General features: G+C 40.1%; 2 protein-coding genes across 6 annotated transcripts; both read right to left on the bottom strand.

Annotated features, from left to right (window-relative positions):
* Positions 1-867: 867 nt before the first annotated feature.
* Positions 868-9416, bottom strand: LOC307261606 (SH2 domain-containing protein 6; the record flags this gene model as incomplete). Of its 3 annotated transcripts, XM_080042189.1 has the most annotated exons (20): positions 868-1609; positions 1749-1907; positions 2259-2327; positions 2412-2455; positions 2663-2700; positions 2825-2930; positions 3033-3069; positions 3265-3295; positions 3550-3622; positions 3721-3757; positions 3897-3925; positions 4716-4817; positions 4945-4978; positions 5101-5168; positions 5270-5363; positions 5713-5744; positions 5868-5902; positions 6011-6036; positions 9172-9230; positions 9320-9416. In XM_080042189.1, 19 exons carry the CDS (start codon positions 9178-9180, stop codon positions 1493-1495), a joined length of 1140 nt encoding a protein of 379 aa, XP_079898315.1. In that variant the 3' UTR covers positions 868-1492. The 3 variants fall into 3 exon arrangements, with proteins under 3 accessions (XP_079898315.1, XP_079898314.1, XP_079898313.1); XM_080042188.1 differs by having other exon boundaries at positions 9172-9350; XM_080042187.1 differs by lacking the exons at positions 6011-6036; positions 9172-9230; positions 9320-9416 and having other exon boundaries at positions 5868-5940.
* A 737-nt stretch (positions 9417-10153) lies between these two features.
* Positions 10154-22924, bottom strand: plat (plasminogen activator, tissue). 3 transcript variants are annotated; one of them, XM_080040816.1, is made up of 15 exons: positions 22785-22924; positions 17946-18033; positions 17312-17438; positions 16950-17084; positions 15976-16086; positions 14859-15033; positions 14557-14648; positions 14286-14460; positions 14086-14171; positions 13901-13972; positions 13603-13807; positions 13369-13505; positions 12967-13107; positions 12303-12451; positions 10154-12198 (listed from the first exon to the last, which is right to left on the bottom strand). In XM_080040816.1, exons 2-15 carry the CDS (start codon positions 18006-18008, stop codon positions 12031-12033), a joined length of 1836 nt encoding a protein of 611 aa, XP_079896942.1. In that variant the 5' UTR covers positions 18009-18033; positions 22785-22924; the 3' UTR covers positions 10154-12030. The 3 variants fall into 3 exon arrangements, with proteins under 3 accessions (XP_079896942.1, XP_079896943.1, XP_079896944.1); XM_080040817.1 differs by having other exon boundaries at positions 17396-17438; XM_080040818.1 differs by lacking the exon at positions 16950-17084 and having other exon boundaries at positions 17396-17438.
* Between the last annotated feature and the right edge of the window lie 430 nt (positions 22925-23354).

The following is a 23354-nucleotide window of genomic DNA, read 5'->3' as shown; positions in this document are numbered from 1 at the left end:
CCACCTTATATAAAATGGCAACTTGACAATGTTTTATAACTGTAAAAACACAAGTCAACTCTAAAAACTAAAGGGAAAAAGATATCGCAAAAATTGCTAATCTGAAAAAACATGATGCCTGCTCTGTGTGTAATTGTAATTGTCATTACATCAATAATTTGTGACTTATTTTTCAATGGCAGTTATTTTAAGTTGGTTATTTGTAACAGGAGATATTTAAGCCAACATAATATTGAGATGATACCACCCTAAAGCAGGTGATAAATGTAATTTAAAATGTTTCATTATGAAATGTGTGTATGTGGATTTTTACTCTTGCAGTTGAATCGTACACAGAGGATACTGCCATGTAGTGAGCTGACAGGTCCAGAATTTATGGTTTGGACAAAGAAAGGGTGGTTTTCACTCTGACAGGAAGCAGGTGTAACCAGCAACATATGGTCAGTGGCCACACTTGCACATGCACACAGACACACACACAGACAGACACACACACACACACACACACACACACACACACACACACCACACACACACAAACACACACACACACACACTCACACACACACTACCGGCGTCTCAGTTAAAGCCGGACCCTTAGCTAACCACTGACTCTCATTGACGAGCATGCATCATATGTAGTGGTTGGTCAACAGCAAAGGTTTGAGTTTTACTCAATGGACAAAACCACACAAATAACCCCAAATAAAGACCTCTGTCCGGGTCAACTGATGTTTACTGGTTAAAAACAGTAAATATGTTGGAAATTGTGGTTAAAGAAATCCAATAAAAACAATGTGAGGCAGATGCTTCTGACATTATGGTCTGTATTGCACAATATCTACAATATCTCAGCAAAAAGGCACCTGTAACATACAATATAATTAAAATCAATGTCATCAAAATAACTAAACTATTGAAAAGATACACAGCAAATCATTGCACATTCATGACCGTGACGATGGAAATGAGCTGGAGGCAATAAGTAATGGTTAAGATGTAGTTGTTATAACATCAGATATATACAGTTTGTTTAAAACTCTGAAATACAGTGATTTGACAGCGAAGTCATCATTTCCTCATCCAAAGGTGGAAACATCCAGACTGAATGACGGTTACAGTAATACAGTGACACATTTTAATTTTCACAACAATTGACCTTCTGCTATTAGTCTAAAATGCTAAACTGATGACATGGCACAATTCAGAGAGTCACTCAGTCAAACCACAGACCTACAACTCTCTTTGTGTCATGCAAGTGTCTTGGAGCAACTGTTTGTGACATTTACATAATATTTTAGTGTCTAAGTGCATCAAAAGTTTGCATTGTCTATTTGAATTTATAACATAATGTTCTTTTAGCTGTATGAATGATTTCATATTGAGTTGTAATTACACTTTTGTGGCACATGCAGTAGACCTAAAGTAACTGTGCAATTAACTTCTTTTAAGTCATAGAACGTGAGAGAAGAAGCTCCTCAGTAGAGTTGTTTTAATGGCGTGCCGGGTGGGTTAAATACGCTGTGTGCTTGGCCTGGCTCTTGCTGTCGATCAGAAGCAGTTGGTTATTCTTGTGGTGGGAAATCATCTCGTCGAGGGAGCCAAAAATCTGAGAGAAAGAAAGATAAAGGGACAGAGGTTACTAAATGTGAAAAGGCTGCGTTCATTGTCTTCTTCCTTTACTCTCTTGCTCTCTCTCTCTCTCTCTATCACTCTGTACCTGCTCTCCTGTCTAATTTATCCCTCACCTCTTCATTCTTCTTTCCCTCTTTCCCAAGAGCGTAACCTTGTGTCTCCTCCAGGAAGCGAATGGGAACGTTGTACACCTTCTGCTGGTAGAGCACAGCCAGGGTGTATGGCTGGCGGGTGCTCTGGGCTGAGCTGTGTCGGATGAGAAAGGCGCCGTCCTACAGTGAGGCAAATAAATAAAAAAGAGGAAAAAAAGGAAGATCTGACTGAGCAATACTGACATAAAGAAATTGGTACAAAGATAACACACAAACTTCGTGGTTGGAAATGAAAACCCGGAGGGTGTCTGACTCACATTTGGCTTTTAATAGAGCTAGGCTCAGCAAAAAAACATGCATATAAACACTCAGCAAATTTCCCCAATTGTCTGTGGTACACCCTTGCCTTAAGCCCTTTATGTGTTCCTGGCTGAAAATACCAACGAGAAAAACTGATTATGGTTTAAATGAATCACCCATCATTAGCTCAGTATTGAACCATGAAATTAAAAGTAAAACAGTTTGGTTTACCTTGTTGACCCTCAGTAAGAGATCCTCGGCCGTCTTTCTGTTGCAGTCTCCAGCAAACCATCCTTTGTCCTGTTGTTTTACATCAACATATCAATAACAGTAACCAGTCCTCACTAACTTCTGTAATATCCTCCATGCAGATCGATAGCGTACCTCATTCCCAGACTGTTTGGATGCCCTCATGCCACCAGAGGAGCCTTGAAAACAGATAGGAAAACGTGTCAAGCGCAGGTTTGGGGAATTCGATATTGGGTATATACAATAAGCCAGATGGTTAAAAGGAAGTAAAGTATGATGAGTATAATGGTTGGATTACATTAAATGAAGGATCTAAGAAGTAGACCCTAGATCATAGGAGTCATCCCTGAGGATTTAAGATCTTTTTTGGAAAAATGTGAGCTTACCCACAAGCTTAGTGTCTGCCATAGGAGGATTTGGAGGGCTGGAATAAAGACAGGAAGGCTCATGTTGTACACCAAGTTCAATTCTGATATATGCATGGGTTCAACTGCAAAAACAAGCTGGCATTGTTGTTTCATCCTCTCTGTGTATTCCTCTCCTCTTACCTGGGTTTGGTTTCCTTCAGGATTGCAGGCAGAGGGGGCTTAACACTGGGAGTTGGTGGAAGGAGTTTGGCAGGGAATGGTGCACGCCTTGCTTCAACTGAAGGAGCTATAGAGACAAGATACCATTATAATGCAATTATTAATTTCAGATGGGATTTGAGCAGATATTTGATCTAATTTTATTCAGTAAAGAAAGTATTGCCTTTACCTGTTTTCATCTCATTCATGGCAAGCAAGAATGAATTCTGAAATTGCGGAAATTAAAGTTACTGCTGTGTCATTCTGATGAGTTGAGCTTATTTTCCTTACTAAAGGAAATTAAAATACTGAGTGAGAATTAAAGCTTCCATTTCTGTGTTGACAGCCGTGTTTTAAATGAGGACAGAGCGTAGCATAGGGAAACGATAAGACTAAACACTGAGATGAATAGACACACTCACAGACTTAGCCCCGGGAACCGGAGGTTTCATCCTGCAGGCAGAGGAGGGAAGGTTGATTTTCATTGCATGTTTATTATCAGGAGTTTATGGCATGATGCCACTACCATAACATCTGCATTTGCATGTTGCTGAACCAAACACAGCAGCCTTTTTATCTAGTGTGACAGAGTTTGATGCTATCCATACAGATTATCTCACAGGTATACTTTGGGTCAGTGTACATCCCCGTGCTCTTGTGAGGTAGCAGGTTGAAAGTTGCTTTGATCCTGGTTGCAGTACACTTACATGGGAATGGGAGAAAGTGGCGTCTTGGGAGATGTAGGTATCCTCATCGGCCCACGAGGGGCAGGAGGGCAAGCTGAGGGGCAGGAACAAAGGAAATTATCTTTAGAACAAAAACTGTCCATGCAAAGTTAAATCTCTGAGTTGGTTCTCGTGAAGTGTGAGGTAACCTACCAGCTGTTGGTTCTAAATACAGGTCATCGTTATCGTCCTGAAACCCAAAATACGAAATATTGTCTTATCATGATAATTCATTGGAGTGTATTGATCAATACACATATATACTGATATCTGTTAACCTGTCTCACAAGAAAAAGAGGAAACAGGTAGTGAGCGTTAGTGAAACTTACCTGTTCTTCATTAGGATCCAGATACACATCTGAAATACAGAGAGAAAATACTAACAGTGACTGCAGCATAAGAACGTGTTAACAGTGGAAACAGTCAAACACAACCAGGGTTGGCTGATTGTTTAGTAAAATAACAAATCTTTTAAGATCCCTATCATTGTATTATTCATTATATTACAACAACAGAAATTGAATTGAACATTATATATTCAATTGATAATATTGAGCATATTTCTGGCGATGAGGGAAAGACAGAGGGTGTGGGAATCATATTCTGTTGACGTGATAACTTGTAATTTCTTAATTTATGGCATCATTTTACGTGCAAAATAATGAATGTTTTGGTATTCTTGCAAATCACTTTCCTGATGAAGCCATTTCTGAGGCACTCAGGGTGCAAACTTAGTTGCACTACACTAGGTGGCACTGCCTTCTTTGTTTCAAGGCTTAAGGCTTCAAAAAATCTCTTGTTTACTTACAAAAACTTCCCAGTTCTGCTTGTATTCATTTATTCTTAACAAACTGGCTGTTGTTGCTGCTGGAGACATTGAATAAATTATGTATAATCTGTGCACCATTGGGATGTTTCTTCAAATCTAATCTAAAATTATATTTGACAGCTACAGCAACTACAAATCATTCATGGAGCAGGTTTATCAAATGACACATTTCTGTAAAAAGCATGTATTTAATAAAAACCTATATTTATCATAGTATGTGCGGTTGCCATATCACCTCATAAAGACACATGGTCATTTACAGACTGGTAAATTACTTCTATGAAAGTGTATTTTTTTTTGGATGAAGTGACTACCTTACCTTCCTCTGTGTTGGATGCAGGGACCTGAACAGGAGCGGGGCGCACTGGTGGAGGAGGCATCTTCTTTCTCCCAGGCTTCTCATTTCTGTCTATCTCGGGTGCTGGAAAGGAAGAAGGATTTACTTGTGTCACATCAAAGAAAGGTATTAAAGAGATGAAGATATGGATGTGGTAAAGGACAAATTAGACAAATGAACTGTTTGTGTATTTGCAATGGAAAAGACTCACGTTTCTTGAATTCTCCTGCACGTTGTTGAGGGTTCTTTACATGATAAAAGTGAGATCATTTATTAATAAACAAATCTTAAAATACATCTTAAATGTCTTGAAAAGGTGTAACTACAGACAGAAAACTAGACTTCCAGGACAGTGGGCTGTTGTTACCGAAGCTTTGCCTGGTCTGGGTGGAGGAGCGGCCTGCCTCTGAGGAACAGCAGGATTGGATGTCCTCTCTGTAAAGAGCATCATGTCAAGTGACAGAGTTTTAGAGAAAAGGTTAGTTTAATATTGTCCACCGTATTTGCGGTAATGAATCGTAGTGTTGTGCCGTTACCCAGATAAACATTCTCCTCCACTTGTCTCGGTGGGACTTTCACAGCCGGTCGCTCACAAGGAGGCGCCTCATACATGTCACCTTCCTCGTCATCCTGCCATTAGAAACACATGACGTCTAACTATTTTAAAGGTGCATGTATTTTTCGCGCATATACTTATTAACACAATAATACTGAGTCATACAAGAGTTCCTGTTCAATGAAACCATAGCCTTGCGTGAGTGCAACAGTGTAAAACTATATGCAAATAATCTGCTGGAGTTCTCTATGAGTGAAAGGTCAATAGAATTTTTTTTATTATGATTCATTTAGAAGCTATCCCCCACAAACACACACACACACTATAAGAAGCAACTGAGCTTAAAGGAAATAGGGAAACCATATATAATCCTTTTTAAGCAACTGATACAGGAATTTGCTGTTCTTTGTTCTTTCTACTTACAAATTCACCCTGTGGCCATCCTGCATTGTCGTCTGAAACCGATTTCAAAAAACAAAAACATTTATAGGAATTAAAGTCTATTACCCAGTTAGGAACAGAAGACATGAGGGATCCCAACATGTTTCCCTTCATGCCACAGGATAGGTTAATCTCACCTGTCCTTCTGGGTGGAGCTGGAGGCCCACTGTGTCTGATGGAAAGAGGAGAGGTCAAACGCTGCAGTCCCATTTATATCGTTAGGCATCAAGGAATTAACAGCAAAACTAACGGAATTTTTATTAATAGCAACAATACTTACATCTTCTTCAGTTTTCCAAAGAAGCTCTGAAAAAAAAACACCGAAACCCCTGATAAGTATTCAAATATTTAACGTAGAGAAAATAAACCAGACTTTCTTGCCTGGCTATTAATCATTGACTTGTAGTTATCTATTAGCTTCATCATCATACATGAGTCACTGGCTGACTTTGGCAGGAAAGCAAACACAGTGGACAATAGAGTGCCCTTTGTAGGCCACAAGGTAACACCTAATGTTAACCCCTCCATGTAGCATTTAAGCACTTCATAAACATAATGTATAGCTTTAATGTTTTATAACACTGGAAAACACAGTATAATGTGGATACACTGTTATCTTAGACATCTAATAATGTACAGTATTTGATAGATTAATTAACAACAATAGATAACAATAACCACATGCAGCACAAGACAAAAACTGTCTCCGTAAATTGTAGGCAATTATTATTACATAAAATAATGATAACAATAATAATTATATAGTTATAATAGAATATTTTATCAAATTAATACTAAACCTTTACTCGTTAGTTTACAGCTGTCTATAAATGTTTTGAATTTACTATATAAGATTAGTCTCATTATTCAAAAATGGTTCCCACATTAGTTACTGATGTTAGGGTCTAGAAAGGACATTGGGCCTACTTAACACTGAAAAATAAATGTCACATATCTGTTCAGCTAACTACAGACTAATCTCCTAGTCTGTTATAAACCAATTATTATTTGCAGTGGTGGTGAATTATATTAGCCTAATAAAGTTCAATCAAAAAAGTGAATCCACTCCACAATGTTAATATTATATATTTACCTATTTATTTAATACACTTAGTTCCTTTTTAGAATTTCCTTTCTAGATTTAGATGTATATGTGTCATACAACATATAATAAACCAATACAATATGATGTCTTACTACAGGCTAAGATACCTTATAACAAGACTTCAATGAAGCTCAGGGGGAAATCCACATGCAGTTATATAAAGTCATTCAAATTAGCTCCACCTTTACCAGCAACAACTTTAAACTGATCAATGATATAATCCAATAATATAATATTTATCAAGTGGGCCATTGTAGCCTACATATTGAATACTTTGACTCATGGTCCTTTGAGTATATGATATTTAGTATAGTATATTTGAACTGTACAGATTTGAATGCATGACTTTTATTATAAGTATTTGTACACTGTGGTATTGCTACTTTTACTGAAGTAAAAACCATAGTATTTTCGAAACCCCTTATTATTATTATTCTTTTTAATAAATCTTAAGTAGGAGATACAGTTTTCTCACTGTAACTTATCGTCCTTTGTAAACATATCTCCTAAATTGTGTCTCTAGGGTTTAATGTGGGTTTAATGTGTTGCCAATATCATTGTCATTATTGGGTCACTATAGACAATCAAGGCTCAGGGATGCCTGAGGCATACAGACACAATGTACTTGGAAATGTGGCTAGAGTAAGAGAAATCTGAATTCATACATTTTATCCACTATCCATTTAAAAGCAGCTCTCTCACAAATCTGATAACGGAACAGTTTGGTTATAAGTTTCCAAACCAACTTGTCTTTTGTTGCCTGGAGTGCAAATCAAAGACCAAAGTTTGTTTTGAAGCCAAAATTATTTTGACAACTTAAAAAACAGAAAAGTTGATCTGCAACGACATGAATGAGGTCAGCAGGAGGAGGCGGAGATTTAACAAACACGTCAGGCCAAATCAGGAAGTGGAGCCGCAGTATCTTTGTGTTCCCACAGTGTCTGGCAGCCATAGAGGAAGTGTTGATGTAAAGTCAATTATTATAGACGGTTAGAAAAAGGGAGAGCCTGAAGCGCTGCAGAGTTTCTCACACTGGCACACAGAAATATCAGAAAACTGTTGATGAATGAAGAGAAAGTGACAGTACCATGAGAACTACATTACTGTCCTACTATGTATCACCTTTTACTCAAAAAGTAATTCCTAAAATATCTGTATCTTCAGTTACAGTGGCAATGATCTGCTTTGGTTCAACCTTTGGGTGCTTAACGGATACCTGCTTCTAACTTCTCTCTGGCTGTTATGTTTAGAAGCGCCTGTAAAAGTGTTGTCAGGGGATCAGCAGGCCAACAGGAGGAAAAAGGAAAAAGTTGTGTCACGATGAAGTGAAATCTAATGCAAACAAGGACACATCATTCAAATGTTTCACTTTTCATACAATAGATTTATTGTATCTGCGTTATCATGAGCAATTATATTGGATATTCATGCAACATAACCAGCTACTGAACTATTATGAGTCTTCAGATCTGCAGATATATTAAAATACTGTATCTGCTATATATCAGTTATTAAATGCTCCATAGTATATTACAGACAAAAATTGTGTTCACTCCCTCTGCTCTGCTATTTTTAGTGTATTCACACAACACAGACTGGAAAGTACATCTATTTTTTTATATTTTCTTTCAACGTGTGAACATACAAGGAACTCCTATTGTTTGATGCTAGAGTGGGGAAATTAAACAGTCAAATCGGAACAGCACAATAGGGATAGACCATAGAGATTTAATGTCAACAAAACCCAATTTGAGAACCTTTATGTAGTGAGATATCAATTAAAAACATGTGGGGAGTAGATTAATTGCTACCAAATTACAAATGACGTGTTAATTTCTAGTCGCTTTCGACATAAAATACGGATTTTTCTGTGACTCACTGGAATCTCTGTGAGGACCCATTTTAAAGACTTAACCCTATTGGAATCACTTTAGTCAGCTGAGAAACAGATTGTATGGAGGACTGTTGAGCAAAGAAGAAGCATAAAATAAATTATAACAAACTTGTTTGACCTTTCAGGGAACTTTATTCTATAGTGAAACATGATCCTGATGTATTTACTTGAGTCATGTGCAAACACTAGTTTTCTGGGTTTGTGTTACTGTTTGCCTTCACACTCCCCGCACATTCACATACAGTATGAAACACTGCAGCTTTCATCATATCTTTCTACCATCAGCTCCATAAGAAAAAATGCTGAAATAAAAGTGACAGGGACGGAGCACTGAGGGACCCTGTTGCTAAAACTCTGCCGTCGACAACACCTGCCCACTTCCTTCTCACTCCTCCTAAACTTATCAGAATTGAAAAAGAAAAAATATTAAACTGTACTTTACCATGGTCATGATTCTGGATCAAGTCTCGCCGCTCAAGTCATGTGGAAAAGTCTTTGTTTCTGTTCTTGGATGCAAATGGTTTTGAAGATTGAAAGAGAGCGAGTGAACGTGAAGAGCAGCTGTAAATGATCTCATTTGCATTTCCTACCTGTGTGTTAGGCAGACAGCCTCACCTGCTGCCGGACTGTCTGCCTTTAAAAGAGCTGCAGCCACCGCTCGGCACAAACATGATCCAGCACTTCCCTTCTGCAACATATTAATGGCCATACAACCAACTGAATGTGTTATACTCTGCTGCAACTATTAAATAACACCCACTACTTTGTATTCCTCCTGCAATCAAAAGGGGGAAATTGAAACACACACACGCCATCAATGAACCTACATGTGAGTGCGCTAAGAATTAAGTTAGAGTACAGCATCAATACAAGGTTTGAAAAGCACAAAAACTGCTTTGGAAATGAGATGTCAAAGTCCCTCAGTGTGTGCAGACTAGAGTGAACTCAGAATGAAGCAAACCATTTGCTACATATACTCAGTTGCCTTTATACAACTAAAAACTTAATATAAAGCTGATGCATTTGCAGGTTCAGTACAGATGACTGCAAACTGTACTTTCAGTTTCATTTTAATCAGTTATGCTTTTGTATTTTCAGTTGTATAATAGATAAACCTTTTTTCCCTGTGTTTTGGTAATCAGCATTGGTTGAGTAAATGTTCCAATATGTGAGATGTGGGAGAATGTTTTCACAAAAATGTTAGTGATAAAAATGTGAAATCACACTAACTTAACTGATACCAAGAAACTTAATTGTCACTTAATTTCCAACAGGCTGACAGCATTTCACAAATCACGCCTCTGGAATGTGCCTGGCTGATAAAATGAGCGTTGTTTACGTAAGTTTCACTCTAACCTAAGCTGTCACACTGAATTTATCAGTGATTTACTGAAGCCACAAAAAGGTAAACAAAGCATGGAGTATAAAAAGATTTATTCCAAATATTATTTATTGACAAAGTAGTAAGTTGACAGATGTGGTTATGTTGACAGCGACAATAAATTATTAATCTACAGGACACATAGATACAAAACGTTTTTCCAAAAAAATCTAAAGTACACACATAAATATTAACTTAGTACAAAACAACTAAACACAAGTTGCAGAACAAAAGTGAGTTTGTTAAGCTTTGCAGTCAATAAGCAGTTTAATGCTAAACAGAAACGGATAGCTCAGTCATTTTCAATATAAAATAAACAATCACACAATATACAAGTTATATACATGCTGGGCTCAACCCAGGTGTCAGGTAGAAAAGTGTTCTGGAAAATCTGGTAACAAAAAGAAATTTGTGGAGAACAAGTGAGATTTTCCTCAAATCTTTTCCTGTCTAAAAGGCAATAGGGAGCTGAAGGAGTTAAAAACTGCAATAAAGGCAGAATCTGAACCAGCAGATAAGTTTTGTGTTTCGGATGAAGGCCTGAAACCCATCAAGTTAAGCTCACTAAGTAAGAACGTTTTGTATTAAAAACTGGTTAAGCCAACATGACTTAGTCTTAAACACAATCTTTGTACAGAAAAAAAATGCCTACATTCCTATGTGACTTACTGTACCGTGCAAAAAGTAGGGGAGAACGGGGTAATTTGTCACATGGGTTGGATGTCACATTCGTTATATCTCGCCACCAGAGCGCGCTAGCTCTGAAATGTTGATGTAAAAAAGGTCCAGAATTGGGATCAGAGGTCACATACATAGACTTCCTTGGAGGAAGACAGCTGCATTTCAGGTGAGAGGATGTTTTGTGTTTTTCATGTCAAATTCAAAATATTTTGCTTCTCAGTATTTTTCTTCTAGGCTTTTACACAATGGGTTTATAACAAAACACTTGTTACCCTCAGAAAGTGTGAAGGGTAAACTATAGTTTAGATTGTGGTTAGCAAGCTAATTAGTTGTCAGATGGTTGTTGGCCTTGATGCTAGCAAGAAATTCAAGTTGGGGTTGGTCGTCAAATTTTTTGGGGGGTTGGTTGTCACATGTTATCTCAAGGCTGCAGCCAGAAAAGGAACCCAATAACGAAATACATTGTCAAGCTGTATCCTCACTGACACCCCAGAGAAGGAAAGAATAGAGCAGGAAAAGGCAGCTAGCAAGCAAAAGAAAAAAGGGCAACAAAATCAAAACAACCCAGTGCATCCCAAACTAGACCAGCTGCCAAGGCTACAGAACGTTATGTAGGCCTATTTGTCAACTTGACAATGCAATTAAACATTCAAATTTGGTTCTGCCTCCTTGCCTTCTTTTTAAGATTTTTCCCATTAAGATAACATTGTGTCAAACAACCCCATAGTGTGTGACAACCGACCCCTTGATGGGGTTGGTTGTCACAATGTGTCAGAGTGTCTTTGATGGTAAATTACTTCCTCATTACAATAAGTTGGAAAAAAAGAGAGACACACATTTCTAGCCAACACCTTAAGCTTCAATTTAATGTAGGAATGATTATTGACAGATGTTTTGGTGATGAGCAATTCTCACTGGAGTAAAAAGTGTGCCTACTTACCCCGTTCTCCCCTACTGTAAATGCCTATGTTGACTGAAGTTTCATTTTGCTGACCTGAATGTCTACAACTTCTGACTGCTTTGTATAAACCAGCACAAAGGAGCAGGGGAATATACTGACATTTCCTCTTTCCTCCAGTTTGGTGGACGCATTGCTGAGGAAACAAAGGATAAACTCTGAACAGACTCAAGAGTCCTGTGGGTCTCTCTGTGTCTATCTTCTCAACGATAAACATGTCTGTGTTTGTTGTTTTACCCACTGTGTTTATGGGTACATCTTTCTCCTCATCTTCTACCTTTTTATAAAGGGTTTGCCTTAATTTTGCCGTTGATCCAGTCGATGTAATGGGTGACGCGAGTGTAGACCCCAGGCTTATCCTTCTGCCCGCACCCATCGCCCCAGCTGATCACCCCCATCAGAGTCATCTTCTCATTGTTTCGACAGACGAGCGGTCCGCCGGAGTCTCCCTAAAGAGAAGAAGAAAATTGGCGAGAGAGAGAAAATATGCTTCAGTCATGTTATCAGCATCCGTTTATTAAGATATTAAAGTGTAAAAATGAGGTGTTCTCACCTTGCAGGCATCGTCCAGGCCTCGAGTGTCACCTGCACACAGCATGTTGGAGGTAACCGTGCGCCCAGACAGCACATCTGGGACGCAGCGCTCTCTAGGCCACAGGCGGACATAACCTCTCTTAACACGCTCAGAGTACTCTGCAGAAACTGTGGATTAAATGTTTCAAATCAGAATGGTAAAGATGCGCTAGAAAACTCTGGGTGTGTCAGAGAAGAGAACATTTTCTAAGGTATATTATCATTACTGGATAAGAAAAAAATTATCCCTGGAACACTGTTTGAAGTTAGAAAGCTTCCTGAAAGGTTACTGTTTCACTATTGTTGTTTACAGCAGCAGGACCCACAGTTTGTTCCAGGTGCCTCAACATCATTTCGTTGTTTGATTTATGATTTTAGAATTATTAATATATTAAAAATTCCAAAAGTTTCATCAACTAAATGCAGGCTCTGCCAATGTAAAATAATCCCCTCACCTGAAACTGCATAGTGTACCTTTAATATCTGCTATCCAAAAATAAATCAATTAAAAGTTTGTGTAAAGCCTCCACTGCCCTCTGCTGGTCAGTCACAAAAGTGCCACCAACTCACATGTGAGATCAATTTGCCACAGCAGCAGCAAGCAGCCTATGCTATAATTAGAGAGTGCCACGATGTTTGCTTACATTCTGAGTCTTTTCCATAGCCTGAGATCTCACACTCAGTCCAGTCGGGCAGCACCAGCCCACGTTCAGGCAGACACGCAGGAAGAACCTCCGGGGAGTTTACAGCACAGATGCCAATGTCCGTTTTGAGCTTCAAAAGAGCTGCAAGGGCAAAGGGATCGTAGGAAAGTCAGGGTAATGCAATGGGAAAATGTGGGATGATTTAAAGTTTGTACAAGCTTTTGCCGCCCACTTAGGGTTCCATATCATCACCGCTGGGGGAAAACATGGCTAATTTCATTTTCATCACTCGCTGTTAAGAAGGCTTAAACTCTGCTGTTTTATAATAAATATTATATGTAAAAACTGAAATTTAAGTTTAAAGAGAAAAAGAGTATGATTTGTCTCAAAATGTTCACTCACCGATGTCGTTGTCAAATGTTTCATTGTCGAATTTCTCATGGATCCAGTACTTCTCAACCTGGAAAATCTGCTCGCTGCTGGAGTTCTGTTTCCGAAACGTTCTCCCCAAAATCACTTCCAACTTTTCAGCATTGTCACTGTAGGAGACAGGGAACATGTTTATATGTCGCCTTGCAAACATGCTAAGTTATTCATGTTGATTGTGCATGTTTGATGGATGTAAGTCATTCCTACCTGGCCTCGAAGCAGTGTGCAGCAGACAGGATCCAACAGGAGTCGATGAGGACCCCTCCACATCTGTGAAAGTGTTTCTTGTGACGGGCCTGGTAAACATTAATGACCGCCTGCCACGGCTGCTCCGTGATGTCGCTCTGTCGGCCGCCAAACATGCGGTACGCCGGGCGATTCAGGGTGTTGTCTTGACGCTGGCCACAAGTTGCTACAGAGAGTAAATTACAGTAAAATGAATAAACACCAAACGCATCAGGAAACGGAGTCTTGGTGATCTGCACTGGACCAGAAGGTGATCTACCTCTGTTGTTGTTGTTGTTGTTAGTGGTGGGCCCACGTGGGCCGAGAGTGGGAATGAAGGATGGACGTCTCGCTAAAAAAGAGGTGCAGAGAAGAATTTTGGTTCCTGAAATAAGTGAACTGGTAGCACCGGAATTTACATCTAACAATGCAGCAAAATTAAATCACGAGAATAAGGAAACTCACAGCATTTGGGTATGTCACACAGCTCCCAGGTCAGCCGCCTGTTGGAATAGACGTGACACCATGGACCATCATCGCCGTCTGGATTTCTATTGGATAAAGGAAGAAAGAAAGAAATGCATTTTAGAGTTATTCTTCTATTTCTGCTTACATTCATGTGTGTTATATTTCTTATATTGTGTGTGATGTGTTATCATCTCTACCTGCAGAAGCTGTGGCTGCCCAGCCCATGCACTAGAGCATCAGACCTCCAAGCCGTGTTGAGTTTGTGTTTGACAACATTGGAGTCCCACGGGAGACAGCGAGAGCCGCTCTTGGAGACAGACACCGTGCCTCTGTACGTCTCACCGGAACCCAGCACACATTCTCTGTACCTATCTGCTCCAAAATACACAAAGACAGAAAGTGTTGAGGTGATTCACGGTTTCATTACTGGTGTTTCATTTATCTTATTCGCTTTTTGTGAGGCCGTACCTTCTGGACATGTGGGCACGGAGCATAACTCCCAGATGATCTGAGTGCCTTTGTAGATGTAACACCAAGGACTGTCGTCTTTGTCAGGGTTCCTGAGGTTGAGGCCATGTCAATAAGTAAACATGTTGATTTATCACAAAAAAGATGACAAAACATGTCCCGAACCAAACTGTTTTGAATCTTCCCAACAAGGTTTCGCCAAATTAAACAGATTGCTACATCTTTCAATTCTTAATTTTTGCACTTTTTTCTCTGTGACATAAATTCCTACAGACATTAAACAGATTGCATCGCTAATATACCTGCAGAAGTTGTGGTTGCCCAGTCCAAGACTGTTGGCGTCGGATTTTCTGGCTGTGAACCTCCTTCCTCTTAGAGATGTTGAGTTCCAGTTGATGCACTCGGATCGTGACAGGCTTATACTCCATGTGCCGCGGTATCCTTCACCTTGCCCCACGACACACTTCTCTCTGGTGTCTGTTGGAGAAAGGCACAGTGTTAAACTGCATAAAGTGTCATTCCTCTATATACGAGACTGATATCACTCTAATAACTGACCTCAGCCATTCATTCTCACCCAATAAAGCATTTTTTATTGGATATGGAAATATATTTGGAAAATTATAAAATAAAAAATGTATTTCTTATAAGACATTCAACTCAAGATTTGTGTTCTAATGACAGCTATATTGGATTTTTCCAGTTAGTGGTTTTAAACACTGACCACATATAAACTTTGATAATCGTAACGACTATCAGATTTATAGAGTCTGGACATTGTAACTCATTACGCTCATTCGCTGAAATGGCTTGGCTGAGAACTCTGGGGTTTGAATTATTGTCCCACTCAGAGGGTGGAGTGTCCCTGAACCTGAAAAAAATAAATATCCCAGAATTTCTTTCCATAGTTTTTGATCCTTTCTTCCTCTCTCCAGACCACAGACCCATGACACCTACTGCTTGAGTCACACGGTCAGACTGTAAATTTATCTGGAGTCATTAACAAGTTTGTAGAACGTTTTAATCAGTGTTGTGTCACTGGCCAGCTGTTCTGGACATGACTCGGTTTATTATTGAATGAAAAAGGTCAAACAAAAATGTGCAAATTACATTTTGGAATAGCCAGGGTGTACAATGGTACTTGTTGCAGCACAAGAAGACTAAACAGACATTAAACTATAACTTACATTATTATTCAATTCTGACTATCTATTAATCTATTTACACATAGTTCATCGATTGACCAATAACTTTAGCTCTTACAGTAAAAGTTGTCTTTGGATTGTCACGTTGGACCCTATTTTCTGACACGTTATAGACACATAGTTTAATCATTCATTACTTAATCAGTTGATAATGAATTCATAGGTTAATAGTAAATAATTGTGCCGTGGATTGAAGAGTTAGTTGTGGACTTACTGATCTCACACCGAGTCCCACTGAAGCCTGGCGGACACTGGCAAATGTAGTCTGAGGTGTACACGGCCTCCTTACAGGTTCCTCCGTTATAGCACTGAGACACGTAGCAGTCTGGAAGGGGCAAACAGAGAGCAGACTGCAGAGTTAGTCAATTATATGTCATCCAATTCCTCAGCACAACAATTTGAATAATCAGAACTCGATTGATTGGGTACGACTACTTGCGTATATGGACAATTAAGTGGGTTGGTTTGGCCATGTGTGTCACATTTAAAGCGGTAACACTGAGTGTTTTGCAAGGTTCTGTGTGTGCATGGACCTCTTCAACATCTCCATAGCTTCTCTTTTAAAATATCTGTCATGCTCCAGGTTTCTTTCTAGAGCAGAACGACTTTGATGCCATCACCAGTCAGGTTTTTCATTTATTATTTCAACATTTCCTAAAGGCTAGCGTTCAGAATAACAGCACCCCACTCGCTCCCCCCTGCGGTATGGTGAGCTCACAGACGGTGCAGTTTGGCAGACTGAAAATGTGGTTGCAATTTGTCTAAGGGAGGGGCAGTCATGCCTCACAGAATTCGTCAATGGGGGTGAAAGTGCGTACAAGGGCTTGCGTGGCAGGAGTATTTCAAACAATCTCAGCCTAAACCGGGCCCAGTGAGAAACACAAAGCCCCGACAAGCTCTTCGTTTGGATGCACTGAAATAACAGGGATTTGGCCACATGATCGAGGCAAGCCAACCCAAAATAATCATCTGAGGTTGTGTGACAGCAAGTTAGAGGTAAAGTGCAGACAGAGGTCAGTAAGGGCAGGCAAGCAAGACAGACAGACAAATGAACAAACAGAAGGTTATATTTTGCTTACTGCAAACAAAAGAGTATGACCAGAAAGAGATAAGAAAGTAGGAGAAGCAGGTCAGCCGATGCACATGCATATGTGTTTGTTTGTGTGTATGCGTCTATGTCACACTCACTGAGGACGGGCACAACATGACAACGCTCTTGTCCTCTTAATGCACAACGGCAATACTCCACACGCTGTCCCCTCCATCGCAGCCAACTGTCCCCAACACTACGAACTGCTGACGTCTCACTATCCAAACAATACGCTGAGAGAAAACACACACACACACACACACACACAAACAAACATAAACAATGAGTATACAGCCAAGGCACACACAAAAATTTATTCACAACGTGTAAAAGGAGGTTGACAGGATAAAGGGCAGACAAAGAGAGAGGAAGACAAACACATGAATTGAAAGAATCTGATGGTGATAGTTGTGATGGTGGTGTGATTAAGGAAGACAAACAGAAGAGTGATGGGGCTCACAGGATGTGTCAAAGGAAGGTGAAGGTGACTTCTGGACATGAATTATCAAAAGCGTCCGTCTAGCTGGCTGCCTGTCAGGCCTACCTCTGTAAAAACGAGTCCCTCTCTTAGTGCGGCGCAGCTCCACCTGCAATAGAAGGGATGCGTTAAACACAGAGTGGCATGGCATGGGAACTGGGCACACGGCATTTTTTCCAAACCCAGGCATTTGGGATACTGTGAAAATAAACTTGCAGGCACTTGAGGCTTTACATAGAGGAACTAATTCACCCCAATTCACATTTAACTGCCTTTAATTTTAGTCGAAATCATCACTTGCAGTGTTCCAAAAACCCAAGATTTGAGAGTTGGCTGCACTACGTTTATGAGCTACTGTATATTGTTTCAGAAATCAAACAGTGAATTAAGATGTACTCTAGGAAAAGATTATGTAATGTTCTTTGCAAGCTTTTGAGGGGCAGAGGGAATTAGGCGATCTCAAACCATGCATTGCGGATGCAAGAAAATGCTAACAAGACCAAATATTGACATGGATGGGTTATTCATCACAATAATTGAAATGTATTGACATAATCCCTTGTTAAGTAAACAGGACTTTCAGTTAATGGTCCCGTCATGAGGGCGCAGTACTTACATTGTCCGCTAGGCCGCAGCAGACAGCAGAAAGGAACATTAACAGGCCAATTGTTCTGGTCATGGCTACTCCAGTGATCTTTAATTTGCTGGAAATAGAATAAAAATATGTATTAGTCACAAGTGACTGATTACAAACAATTGACTTAACAAGCTTATTCAGTTTGGATAGACATGTGTTAGCACTGATACCTGGAGACGTAGTGTGTAGAGAAAAAGCAAAGACAAAGACATGAACTCAATCATGATATGAACTACAAACTCCATCGGATTTGCAAGATTTTTATTTATTTTTTCATTGAAAATCATTTTTAAAACTGTTTTTCTTGTAACAGTTCAATTTTGAGCCAAAAAAATTATTCTGGAAAAATGACAGCATGGCACTCAAGAATCTGTTCTTTGTATGTCTCTGAACACATTCATATTAACAATAAATACTGACATGAAATACACAACTCAAAATGAAAACATTGGCAAAAGTGCACCGACAAAAAAAAACACTCCCTTAGTAAGTTGAGGGAGCACGGATGTAGTTGTGAGTCTATCCGTGTAAATCTTTCGTCATCAATCTGTCAGTAACAATGAGCCAACAAATGCAGGATAACCCCCGACACTGGTCGACTGAACTCTCTCTGTTCAGCTTCCTTCCTCCTGCTGCTAAGGGAGACCTCTGGAGGGGAAAGGGTGGGTAAGGTGGGGAGCTTGTGGGAAACCGGAGGTCATTTCTAGTTACTTGAAGTTGTGTTGATGTATTGACTCACAGGAAGTCCTAACAGCCTGTCCAGGACAGTCTGATAGGAGAATGAGTTAAACAAGTTTGTGCTATAAAGGCCTATGTCTTGGTTGGCCTGCTTAAAAATGCATTTCCCTTTCATCTTAATTCATCTTGAACTTCCCTGCTGGAAATAAACAGGAAACACTTTAGGGGGGAAAATAGAGTTAAAAATGAAAAGCTGACCACCATATCAAACAACACAATCTGGACAAGCCTGCAGCGACGAAAGGCAGCACGCACAGTAGAGACTCTGCACAATACTGATGGCATTCCTTGTCTAACGGAGCAAAACAGCAGCTGCAAGAGGATGAAGTGACTCAGGGCTTTAAGAGGAAGGAGAAGGAAACGGAAGGGAAAGCCTGGAGCAAGAAAACCAAATCTATATTTTCCTTAAAAATAACTATATTATCAGACTTGTTCCTCTTTTCCTTTGTGAGGAAGTTACATTATGCAGAAGAGAGGTATAGACTACAGAGGAGAGCTGCTCCTCAGTCAAGTGTGAGTAAACATGAGTCACAAAGAAGAAGGGGGTGAGTGGAAGAGGAGCAGAGGGGAAAATGGGAAAGAGAAGAAAAAAGAAAGATGCATACAATGAGGGCTGAAAAGTGTTTTAAAAAATGACCTCAATATGAAGAATATCCAAGTAGGAAACATTGTCAGACACATTCAAGCAAAGACCCAGACATACAGTGATAATCATGAGCTTAGCCTACATGCCTTTGCGTTTTTATAAACTCTCTGCAGGCTGGTTCTCCACTGACTCACTTTCTGTGGTCGACTGACCTAATAGAAAACAGCGCTGTGTTTTGATATATCAGTGAGTTAAAACCGCTACGCTGGCAACTGCAAACACACAGCCTACCTCCTCACACACACACACACACACACACACATGCACAAAGAGCTCATGGACGTGGAGCTAATCAACCCCCCCCAACACACAAAGATTTACTGTTTTCTGCTCATTGTTCGCTGGAACAAAGACTCCCTCTCGGGATTTTACTTTTAAAACACATGCATTCACACACTCACCATTAGAAGGACCGGTCCCTTGAAAGCTATCCTTGCCTCAAACAAATAGAAAAAACCTGTTGACCTGCGCTTTTACCCCCCAACTGAGCCTCACTGGCTAGGCGAACCAATTTCCTTTTTGTTTTCCTTTGTGCAGCTGTGTTCACTTGCCCCAGCCCTGTCAGCTAAAAACATGTGTTTCCTGCTACACTCATGCCATTACAGGCCCCATGCATTTCGGAAACGTGCACACATATCACCACAAACACCCCCTCCAACATGCACACATCAGACATGAACATATGTGTATCCCGCCCTTTCTGAAGTCTGTGGTATCTATGAAGAGGCCCTGTGTGGGCGCCATCAACTCTACTCCTTTGAGAAGCTGTTCTTGTGGTCTGTCAGACAACATTTAATGCATGAACAGAGACATATACCCACATAGACATGTAAATACAACTGTGGTTCAGGGTTTTGCATGTCTGACGATGACCCAACAAATCTCTTATTAGCTTTGGAAATAGATAGTACATTCTTATTTTTTGGGATAAGTAGTAGTATTGGGAAATTAAGAAATATTTGACGTGAATTTAGGTTTTCCCTGCAGAATTATTGGCCCCGAAAGCATTTCATTTGTTGTTGTTTATTACAAGACATGTTAAGACACATAAAAATACACAACACGTAGAGTTTTAATCAAAAAGCTAAGAGTAAATGCTGTCCGCCACTGTATTTAACTCCTGTCAGGCAGCAATTTCAATACATTTAAAGGAACTTGGTCTGAGGTGCTGACCTCAATGGTTGACATCTAAGCGCTGAGTTCACCTGACCATTAGCGAGGATGTGTGTAATGATGATGCTGCACTGAGGTTGTAAACGTCTGAGGTGAGACATTCTTGTCTCTGTAACAAGGCCTGAAAAGTCAAAGTCTTTCGCGGTGAGTGTGGTTGGACGGCGTGCAGGAAACATAGTTGCATTTGCCTGTGAAGTTCAAAACTATGGTTTCCCGTGCACTTTAAAGCATCTCCGAGGTAACGTTTCCTGTGTCTCTTCTATGCAAATGCCAGAATTGATACTTTATAGAGTAAAGAGTGGGTGGGCTATCCCACACTGGCACCCTGAGGAGTAACTGGCAGAGGAAACACCTTTTACAGTAAAGATTGTAGCACTTTTACAGTCTAATTTTCTTTGGCACTGACGGATAGTGAATTAAACTGGATTGTAAACCCTATTTCCATTCTCTTGTCACAGCAGGTTGGCACTGGCAGCATCAGTTTCCTGTTAATCCTAATGTCCTAAAGTGTGTTTGAACTGGTTAGACCTGCTGGGATCCTTAAGCCTGCATTCAGTTTAACTTTTGTTTTAGTTTAGGTGCTGTATCTTCAGTTGAGAGGTTTGTGCGTGTGGCATGTTTGTCGATGATGCGTAATGGCCTGGGATATCGTATCAGAAAGCTACTTAGAAGGAATCATGCATTCCTTACTATGAGGTTTTTATTCAGGCCTCAATAAACCGGCTGTGATCCGCCTCTGTAGAACAGAGGGCGGCATTGTTGCTTTACAGCCTCCCACCGTGCACAATATGAAACCTTATCAGAAAGACACAGGGCCTCAGGAGAAAGAAAGAATAAGCAGGTGTTGACATTACAGATGAGTGTAAGATGAGACAGCTAGCTATGTGGATGGAGATGAAAGGATGGACAGAGCAGAAAGAGGGGAGAAAAGAGAAGAGAAAGAAAGCAAGAAAGAAACGCCAGAGCTCGGCAGAAAGACAGTGAGTAGTCCTGAGTCATCCCAACTTCCAGGACTGCACAGAGACAGAAGGAGAGAGAGACACAGATGGAGGCATTGATGGGATTTATTAGCCAGTATCAAAGCCATTGATAACGATAGGAGGTGCTTAGATGTTGCGACAGAGGGTTTTTGTCCAGATTCAAGTGAAAGCTGCAGCTCAGTGCTGATACTGTATCTCACTCACTGACCATTATTCCCACACTCCGATCCAACACCGTCCTCTGTCTGACCGATATACTCCCGTCTTACAGACTTAAAGACCAGACCCGCCAATCCCATGAGTCACAACCACAAACTTTTAGCTGACCACACTGCCGGGAATGCAGATAATAACGGATACAAACTCTCCTTTCTCTAAACATGCAACGTCACAGAGTACCATAATGAGTGATGGAGGGTTCAGGAGAATAGCGCAGACGCAGACCCAGCTCATCGCAAGATAAGAGATGCATCATGCATGTCAGTGATCCTGTGCAGGTTTTGGTACTGAGTGGTACAAACTGTGCTTTCTCTGTGTGTAAAAACAGGGATGTTCCTGGATAGAACACACTGAGTCCAGCAGCACAGCACAGCACAGTTTATCCACTTACTATCTCATAACATTGTGATTTTTGATTTTCAACAAAAAGAAAATGTTGTGACCTTGATGACACAAATGAATGATTTCACTTGAGTATGTGACTCTGTGAGGGACTTTGTATAGTCATATCAGATTAAACAGGTGGATGTGGACATGGAGAGTTTAGTGAAGAGCTGACGAAGACAGAAGTGAGAGAAGTGTTGAGATGCCAAATGTATGAGCAAGCACAAGGTAGTTTCATCTACCCACACATTTGTACGTAAAAACCAGATGTGCAACAAACATTATGCATACAAGTTGCATCACTAGTTAATTACACAGGGGTGCAGGTTGGTGTGGTAGCACTAATTCCTTATCATATTACTCACTTCAATTCACATGAGAATTAGATAATTTTTCATAATAAGCATTAAATAAGAAGAGGATTGTGTATCCATAATATTATCCAATCATATATAGTATTCTATCATATAGATTACTTTTTGTTCCAATCATACATCATGCAAAATGTTTAAGACATCAAGACTAAGCACAACAACTAAACAAGTTCAGTTAATGATGGTACGATTGAAAATGGACACAAGAAGATTTAGGTGTTAAAATAGCAGAAAACAACCTTATGCATACATCTTTAGCGCCAGAGCATCTGTGTAAAACAAATACGAAAATACAAGCTCTTACCAAGTTCTAACTCTTCTGAATGGTCAACTTCTCAGGGTCCCTGCAGGAGCGGAGTCAGTCTCCTCGGGGTTTTGTCGCTCTTGACTGTGCTCGTTGCTCCTTCGCTCACAGTTTTTATCGGAGCGCTCCGGTAGAGCCAGCCGGTGTGTGTGTGTGTGTGTGTGTGTGTGTGTGTGTGTGTGTGTGTGTGTGTGTGTGTGTGTGTGTGTGTGTGTGTGTGTGTGTGTGTGTGTGTGTGTGCGTGTGTGTGTGTGTGTGAGGGGGGAGGGCTGTTGTGACCTCAGCGGGGAAGCGTGGCTGCTTGCCCGGATGGTGATGATGATGCAGCCTGCTGGGCGGGGCCGATACTGACGGGACGGTCCCAAGTGATTCAGGAATTAAACAGGGAAAATCACAAACTTTCCTGAAAAATGTTTCATGATAACAATAGTGATACAAATAATTTTGCAAGGATTAATTTAAAAGTCTTGTTTTATTATAGCCTAGGTAGGCTACTTTGAACTCAAGACCATTTTTTTTCTACAAAAGGATAAATAACTTCCCAACTAACACTTGTGAGACAATATGAAC

This window comes from Ammodytes marinus, assembly GCF_949987685.1.
Source record: "Ammodytes marinus genome assembly, chromosome: 2".
In the NCBI taxonomy this organism is placed as follows: Eukaryota; Metazoa; Chordata; class Actinopteri; order Uranoscopiformes; family Ammodytidae; genus Ammodytes; species Ammodytes marinus.
The sequence above is the reverse complement of the archived record's forward strand: the minus strand, read 5'-3'. Positions and strand labels throughout refer to the sequence as shown.